The sequence below is a fragment of the Lampris incognitus genome, chromosome 6 (assembly GCF_029633865.1).
Source record: "Lampris incognitus isolate fLamInc1 chromosome 6, fLamInc1.hap2, whole genome shotgun sequence".
Classification (NCBI taxonomy): domain Eukaryota; kingdom Metazoa; phylum Chordata; class Actinopteri; order Lampriformes; family Lampridae; genus Lampris; species Lampris incognitus.
In genome coordinates this window covers 3957646-3966343 of record NC_079216.1, presented here as the reverse complement: position 1 = coordinate 3966343, position 8698 = coordinate 3957646, and the positions used below count along the sequence as shown (strand labels likewise).

Genomic DNA, 8698 nt, shown 5'->3' with positions numbered 1-8698 from the left:
GCTCACACGAGGTGCTCACAACATTTCTAGCTGAGGTTACAGCTATTGTGAACAACTGACTACTAGTGCCTGTGTCTACTGACCCTTCAGATCCCTTCATTCTCACACCTACTTCATTACTGACCCAGAAAGTAGGCCCTTGTCTCGCTCCGGCCGGAGAGTATGGAGACAAAGACTTATTTAGACAGCAGTGGCACAGAGTTCAAAGTCTGTCTAACACATTCTGGGACTGGTGGCGCAAACAGTATTTGTCAACACTGCAACCCCGCAGGAAGAGCCATCCGACCAGCCTAGCCTTAAACAAGGAAGTGTGGTGCTTCTCAAAGACAGTCAATGCAAAAGAAATGAACGGCCTCTCGGCATTATCACTGATGTGTACCCCAGTAAGGATGGAAGGGTGCGCAAAGTACAAGTGAAAGTCATCAGAAAAGTTAGGCCAAAGTTATTCCTCAGACCTGTAAATGAGATAGTCTTAATCATTCCTCCAGATGACTAAAATGTAAAGTGTTTTAAGTCTGTAATTTGAAACCCTCTGGGTATCAGACAGGGAGTGTTCTGTTTCCAATGCAGTTTTATTGCCAATTGACTGTGTTCTTTAGTGGACGCTTATCTTTGGTGCCATGTCTTGGCTACTAGTAATTCATAACAGCACGTTCGCGATTATGTCCTTCTTTAATGACGTCGTCAGTATGAGTCCGTTATTGTTTCTCAATGGAAAAAAACGTACTGCTCTTCTCCGTGTTTTACAAATTCTTTAACTTTAAGCCGGTCTTTGAAGGTATTGTTGGTATGTAATGTAAATCGCAAAGTTTATTTCTGTTAATGAAGAGTATCTGGGGTGTATGTGAACTCAGTGTTTATTTAGCATGAACGTTTTGTGAAGATAGAGATGACTTGCGTTTTGGCTAACAAGTTTGATTTCTACCTGAATGGTTAACATCTTTAACTGGATCGAATTTATGACTAAAGTTAGAACAGTTTATCTATCTCTTCTATAATTTTCAAACAAAGAAACATATTTCAGTATCAGGAATGGTATATATCCTCCAAGTCATTTTAGAAATGTGTTTCAACCGAAATGACAATACTTGTGTATTTTGCGTAAGTTATATACAGACCATGTTTTCTTTCCCGCCAGTCAAATTGTTTGTGGCTGTTTATCACTTCATTGTATTGGATGTTTATTTCATTGTATGCATTGCATGTTTATTTCCCAGTTTTACCCTACTCCATCTGGCTTCAGTAGAGTGATCTTGAGCCCTCTTGTCAGCGTGGTCATTTTGGAGAGGAGTTTGATCTGAATGTCGACTCCAGCAAGGCGCTGGAGGTAGAGGACAGGACACCATGCATATACGAGAAAACAGCTTTTGAATAGCTGTCCACTATAGTGATCACTATGTGTTAGGTGAAAATCTGCAAGATCCACCATCCATCTACACCCAGTGACATTCAGTTTAGCTATTGATAACACGTAGGTGGGTGGATTGTTGTCAGTGTAAACTGGACAGGAGGAACTAATTAAGTAGTCTCTAAATTTCTCTGTCACAGACCATCACAGGTTCTTAAGGCTAAAAACTAATTTTCCAGAGTGGAGATGATAGTTCTTCTCAGTGTTGGTCAGTGTGCAAGAGGCATGAGCTATCACCTGCAGTTTCCCTTCCTGTTCCTAAACCCTGGTTCGACCTATCAGTGTCTAGAATGAAGGATTTGTTGTAATCTAGGAATGCAAGTATTGGTGGCTCAACTCAATCAGATAGTCGATCAGCTTCTCTCTTATGTTTCTCTGTCCACGTAATCGGTTGTTTGAAGGTACTCTTTTGGGGGTTTTTTTTTAGGCACCCTTTTTTCCTCATCTGTTTCAGGGGTAGCTCATTCTGTTTCTCAGGGGTCGTTACAGTGGATTTTATTTTATAGTTTCCATCGATACCCTGTGAGGGCACAGCACCAATGGCAGTTGTTGTTAACCCGGGCCTCGGACCTATCTGGTATGGTCTTGTCAATCCGCATACTGATTTGGCAAAATGTTACGTCGGATGCCCTTCCTGACACAACCACTAACCCTATGGATGGGGCACTGGTAAAGCGCTGGATGCCATCCCAGTATTCATGGACTTGCACCCATGCCTGTCGCTAATCTCTTTTCCTCAGTATGATATCAGTATATTAATCCTGATATGTGCTGAATTAGATCTAAGCCTTCTTTTTCTTGCTGGGTACCATTCATCAGGACACCTGGAGAGATTCAGCATCACATGTGAAGCGGTCATTAAAAATGTGTCAATCTGTTGGAGCAAAAGGCCTGGAGCCCATAAATCTCCTCTTGACCTCAATCCCTTCTCTGGCTTTACATGAACTCGGATTTAGGTTGATGGCTTGTTACCACAAGTTCAAGTTCACTTTATTATCATATACATATAAAAAGTACCATGTACCTTCAAATGCAATGGAATGCATATGCCCTGGCTCGCTCAGCCCTTAGAACTATATATAAGGAAATGATAACAAACACAATAAATAAGAAGTTAGAAATCCCACAAAATAATAAATCACTGAAGTTATGTAAGGTGCCTACTGGTCATTATTCTGGCGGCCTGGGGGTAAAAACTGTTTGTGAGGCAGCTGGTCAGAGTTCTGATGCTCTGTGAGCGTTGTCCTGAGGGAAGGAGGAGAACAGACCATGTGCTGGGTGGCTGGTGTCCTCCACCATACTTAGGGCCTTCCTTCTGCACCGGGTGGTGTACATATCCTAAAGCTGTGGCAGTGCTGCTCCTATGATTTTTGAAGCCATTTTTACCATTGTTCTCAGTTGTTTGTGGTCCTGTTCAGTCAGGTTGCCAAACCACACCAGTATGCTTCCAGTAAGGATGCTCTCTATGGTAGTCTGATACAGAAACTGACCAGGGGTTTTGTGGACATTCTGAATTTTTTAAGACATCTCAAAGTATAGTCTCTGTTGTGCCTTAATGACACAACTGGTGTTTAGAGACCAGGGGCCTCATGTATCAGGCGTTACTATGGGCAAATTTGTGCATACACACCCATGGGATTTTTTAGCCCTGAAGTTTGTCTGAGAGACCAGTATAGAACCTGGGTAACCCCTGAATTTAGACACCGATTGGCTAACCCTGATGTCTTTGCAGGCCTGTGTGATTGCTCGTTGCAAGAGTTAGATGATAGATGTTAGGAGGAAGGAATTACAAATAACCACCATGCTTTGCTGCTGACTGTCAGATAATCTTGAGGGCTAAAAAAATTCCATGGGCTTGTACGCACAAATTTGCCCACAGTAATGATTGATACATGAGGCCCCAGGTGAGGGAGTCTGAGATCTGAATGCCTAAAAATCTTAAGTTCTTCACCATTTCAACAGGGACACCATTGATGACTGAACCGTTTTGGACTTCCTAAAATCAGCAATTATCTCCTTTGTTTTCTCAACATTTATGGAGAGGTTTTTATCTTGACACCATATGGATGGTGACCCCTGACCTCCTTCCTATAGGCATGTTCATTGTTGTCATTTATCAGTCCAATTACTGTGGCGTCATATCTGGTGACACAGTCATGTGAGCAGACTGTAGAGTAAGGGACTAAGACAACAACCCTGTGGTGCTCCTGTGTGGAAAACTATGGTAGATGAGTAGCTGGTACCTGCTCTCACTGTCTGAGGTCTGCCTGTCAGAAAGTCATATAACCACTTGCAGACGGAATTACATAGACCAAGGTCCCTAAGCTTTAACACCAACTTATTTAAATTAGCGTTCCGGATGTTTTTCCAACAACTTGGAACGAGTTAAAGCCGGTACAATAAGACTTAGGCGTTTTTAAATTTGAACCAAACAGAAAACCATCGTCTGTCCAGAGCAATCTCAATTTGTAGATCCGCTGCTGGACTTGAACAGAAAACACACGTCACACACGTCACTATATTTTCACCTGAAATGTATAAAACAATATTTCCAACCGTTTGAAAAATTTGATTATTAAACACTGAGAAATAAACTGACTAGTGGTGCTGAGAGAGAACGAGACATGTGGTGTAATTTGTGTAAAACTGCATGAGCTTGTTTCCGGTAACAAATCGGCCGACGTTGCGCCGCCTGCTGGTTGAACTTTGCCACTGACGTGCAGTCCTGAACGTGTCATGTCCGGATACGTCACGCGTGTAATCAAGTCAGAACGTTTCAGAAACGAATCAGAGACCAATCGGGTGCCACAAGAAGAGTACCTTACATTTAAATAACGTGTTGTTTAATTAAGGGCCGTGTCTTCATGTACTTAGTATACGTCAGGTGACCACAAAGCACCCGCGAATACTCCAGCAGAAACGAACGTGGTGAAGTTTACTGTGGTCTAAATTAAAGTAAAAAACGAATGTTAGAAATCCAGATTATGGGTTTTAATGAACAGTTCATTCATTCATTATCCTTACGCAGGGTCGCGGCGGGGATGCTGGAGCCTGTCCCAGCAGTCATTGGGCAGCAGGCGGGGGGACACCCTGGACAGGCCGCCAGACCATCACAGGGCCCCACACACACACACATTCATACGTTGGGACAATCTAGTAAACCAGAGCACCCGGAGGAAACCCACACAGACACGGAGAGAACATGCAAACTCCACACAGAGGACGACCCGGGACAACCCCCAAGGTTGGACTACCCCGGGGCTCGAACCCAGGACCTTCTTGCTATGGGGTGACCTCACTAACCACTGCGCCGCCCAATATAATCTCCTAATAATAATAACAATTTAATACAGCGGTGGCTAACCATGTGCCATGGAGAGCCACGTGTATCCAAGTTAGCATGCCAACCAGACTCCACACCAGGTGATTTCTCTGATACGGTCTTCCTCTTTGGTTTAAGGGTTGCTAATTGGTGAAATCACCTGGTGTGGATTCTGGCTGGAATGAAAACCTGCATACACATGGCTCTCCATGGCACATGGTTAGCCACCCCTGATATATTATGTGATAAGACAAGGATGTCCAATTTGCCCGTTTTTATTCCTTCGTCACACAAATTATGGCCGTACATATTAAAAAAGGTCGGTTCCAAGATATGATGACCTTAAATAGAGACTTTAAATGATCCCAACTGGCTGATGATATGACAATATTTCTATCTAACAGACATGAGGGGACCAAAGCAGTTAGATGTATTGAGGAATGTTCTGCTGTCAGGTTTGAAAATGAACTTGAGCCAATCTGTTCTATGACCACTCAAGGAATGTGACCTATCAGCAGTGACTGGTATCCCTGTGAAGAACGCTTGTAACGAACAGTTGATAGTGTTTAGATATTTGAGTTTATTTAAGGAAACTGAAAAACAGGAAAATACCGGCACACACACACACATACATGCAGCTGTCAGAACAACGACTACTTGTCGTCCTCTCTCTGTTTTCTCTCTTTCTTGTCCTTCTCTGCCTTTGCCTCCTTGGCCTCGTGTCTCTTGATCAGCTCCTCCACCTCCTTCAGCCTCAGGACCTTGATGCACGTCTTTCCATTTTCCCGTGTCAGGGTGGCGATCTCCACTGCAACCACACACAACCACACTGATGGACTGAAGAATAACGATTTACACACTCTCTTCGACAAACGCACACAAACCCTTCCATCGACTCAGTGCCTGACCTTTCTCGGCAGAAAGCTTGCTGACGTCCATGGTTTTGTTGAGGACTTTGGCGGCGAGGATCAGAGCAGAGGACAGGGTCATCTCTTCATCTTTATAGTCCTGCTTCAACATGGAGACCGCCGCCTAAAAGAGAACCACTTCCTGAGTTGGAGCTAGCTCAGAACTATTGACCTTTCTTTTCCTCCTTTCTCCTCCAGTAATTTTCACAACAGGCGGTGGTTTGGTTTTTATTCTCACCATAAGAAACGGCTCCTGTCTACCTTTCTACTCTGCCCGTTGATCTCTTCATCTGAGTTTTTAAGTCTCGTCTGTTTGACTGATAAACTCGGGGTAAAATCTGTGAATGCTGTAAAACCACATCTAAAACAGTGTTTCATCAAACAAACTGCGATGCTGAATACGCAAGGCTCAGCGTTTAGGTTTTTACCGATTTTCACTAAAAAAATACCCAGATTTTTGAAAAGAAGCAGATCAGTTTAAACTGATTTTCACCCAGATTTTATGTTTCCATAGATCCAAAAGTTGTTCCTGTTCGTGTGAGGTCATGTAACAGTGTCTTTTGGCAAACTCAGCATGCTGGATGGCTTTGAAAAAAACTGAAAACGCTGAGCCTTGTGAATATGTCAAACTGAATCCTGTCCCCTGTCAGATTTCTCCTCACGGTGATATTGTGCTGTTATGTTTTAGTTTTTGAACTCGGTACACAAACTGACCCAGTCCCTCAGATCTTCCTCAACACAGATGCTGTCTTGTAGATCTAGACGTGCATTCAGAGATTTTGAGTAAAACTGGGTTTTACAACTGTTCAGTCTATTTATGTTCTTTAGGTTTGGATTCAGACTCCCCGAATGTTCAACCTACTTGGATAAAAATAAGAACTCTGAACTCGCTGCTCCTCCCCCTCTGCCGATCCGGGGAGGGCTGCAGACTACCACGTGCCTCCTCCCATACATGTGGAGTCACCAGCTGCTTCTTTTCACCTGACAGTGAGGAGTTTCACCAGGGGAATGTAGCCCGTGGGAGGATCACGCTGTTCCCTCCAGTTCCCACCCCCCCCCCCCGAACAGGCGCCCCGACCAACCAGAGGAGGCGCTAGTGCAGTGGCCACGACACATACCCACATCCGGCTTCCCACCCGCAGACACGGCCAATTGTGTCTGTAGGGACAGCCGACCAAGCCGGAGGTAACACGGGGATTTGATCCGGCGATCCCCGTGTTGGTAGGCAACAGAATAGACCGCTACGCTACCCGGACACCCAAAGACAGTGTTTTTTATACTTGACCTGAGATGTTTGTGTTTTGATGGATGGTGGTGGATGTAGCTCTATGTAGATGGATGTATTTGGGTGTAGTAGTGTGTAGCTGGGTGTAGAAGTACTATGTAGTAGTAGGGTGTAGGAGTACTGCGTAGTGTGTAGCAGGGTGTACTAGTGTGTCGTAGAGTATATTAGGGTGTAGTGATGTGTAGCAGGGTGTAGCAGTATGTAGTTGGGCAATGCTGAACTCACAGCACTGTTGTTACCGATGCATGTGGCCTTCCAGCCTCCAAAGTTCCCACTGGGGTCACTCTGGTACAACTGGAACCCATAGTGCTTGTCCCAACCCATGTAGAGCAGAGAGACTCCGAAGGGACGTTTTCCCACACACACACACACACACACACACACACACACACACACACACACACACACACACACACAAAACCTTTAGCTTCATTCTCAGTGTACGTTACACATCATGTGCGTCATGGAAACAGGACTGGTTTTCTGTCAGCCAGACTTTCCACTACAGCTCCAGACCAGATCTGTGGTAAAGCTGTCCTAAGATGGTCCTGTGTTCATTATGACAGGGGTTCTCAAAACTTTTTGGGGCCATGGACCCGTGACCAGTGGCGCCCCCAGAAATCTTTCATAGGGGGGGCCAAATGGGGCCACTGAAAATCTTGGGGTGGCACACCAAAACCAAAAGCCATGACTGAATTTCAGGAATTCTATCCTCCTGTTGCAGTGTACTGTATAGGCTAGTTGAGAACTGTCAGTATGAGAGTTAAGGAATCGCATACTGAAATACTTTGGTTTCTTATTTTTTTGACAGTTAATGTTACTAAATGTCTGATGTGCACAGACTAATACCGGTACAGGTAACATTTTGAGCTCCACAACAGTTCTGTTTTAATGTGTTATGTATCTGTATATACTGTAACGTGTTAGACGACTCATTGTTATATTGTAAATGTCCAAAAATGAAAAATGACAATATCAGATGGAAGCATATTATGCCTAATCAGAAGCATATTCTGCATATGCGACTCGTGGCTGGGAGGGGGGGCATCGGGGGGGGGGGGGGACAGGGATAGTATCAGGGTGGCCGTGGCCACCCCTTGGGGGCGCCACTGCCCGTGACAGAGGAGACATTTTTCCAAGGACCCCCTCATAATTGTAACAATGAATAAGTATACGCTTACTACCATTTGTACTCTGAGATGCCACTGGAACTGTCTGTGTTCTAAACTTTTCAACCTTAATACTTCAGACCTGTTGGATAGTGATAAACAGAAACACATTTTAAATTGAATCATGGTAATACCACGTACCACCACAGGGTGGCAGTAATGGGCGCAGTATGCTTGTTTTGGTCCTCTTCTGTAGATATGCCCATTTTAATGATGCAGCTCAAGTCTCTGGGAAATGCTCTAACTGTGGAGTACTGCCCCCTGTTTGTGGTGCTGGGCTACTGTACCTCCAAACTGGGTGTAGGCTTGTTTGATGTCACACAGGGCCGTGACCAGCTGCTCACACGGGATGGGCTCCTGGTACTGAAGGAGGTACCTGGGACAGGACATCCCAGTAACATCACCTTTAGTTGTGTGTACACATGCACATACATAAAGCCACAAATGCACACCACACACTCCAAGACAGGGTACAGGAGACACTGTAGTCTCTCCCTCTGTCTGTCCCTCTCTCGACTCTGTGCGATGAGCCTCAGTTCATCGGTGAGGAGAAACCACGAGCCGGTCTGGTCTTGGGCTAAAACCTTCTCAGTCCCATTTTAGAGG

At 44.7% G+C, this 8698-nt stretch overlaps 1 protein-coding gene across 1 annotated transcript; it reads right to left on the bottom strand.

The window, feature by feature from the left end:
* Positions 1 to 5296: 5296 nt before the first annotated feature.
* Positions 5297 to 8482, bottom strand: psma4 (proteasome 20S subunit alpha 4). The gene is made up of 4 exons (XM_056281640.1): positions 8382 to 8482; positions 7149 to 7281; positions 5639 to 5762; positions 5297 to 5538 (listed from the first exon to the last, which is right to left on the bottom strand). Exons 1-4 carry the CDS (start codon positions 8480 to 8482, stop codon positions 5384 to 5386), a joined length of 513 nt encoding a protein of 170 aa, XP_056137615.1. The 3' UTR covers positions 5297 to 5383.
* Between the last annotated feature and the right edge of the window lie 216 nt (positions 8483 to 8698).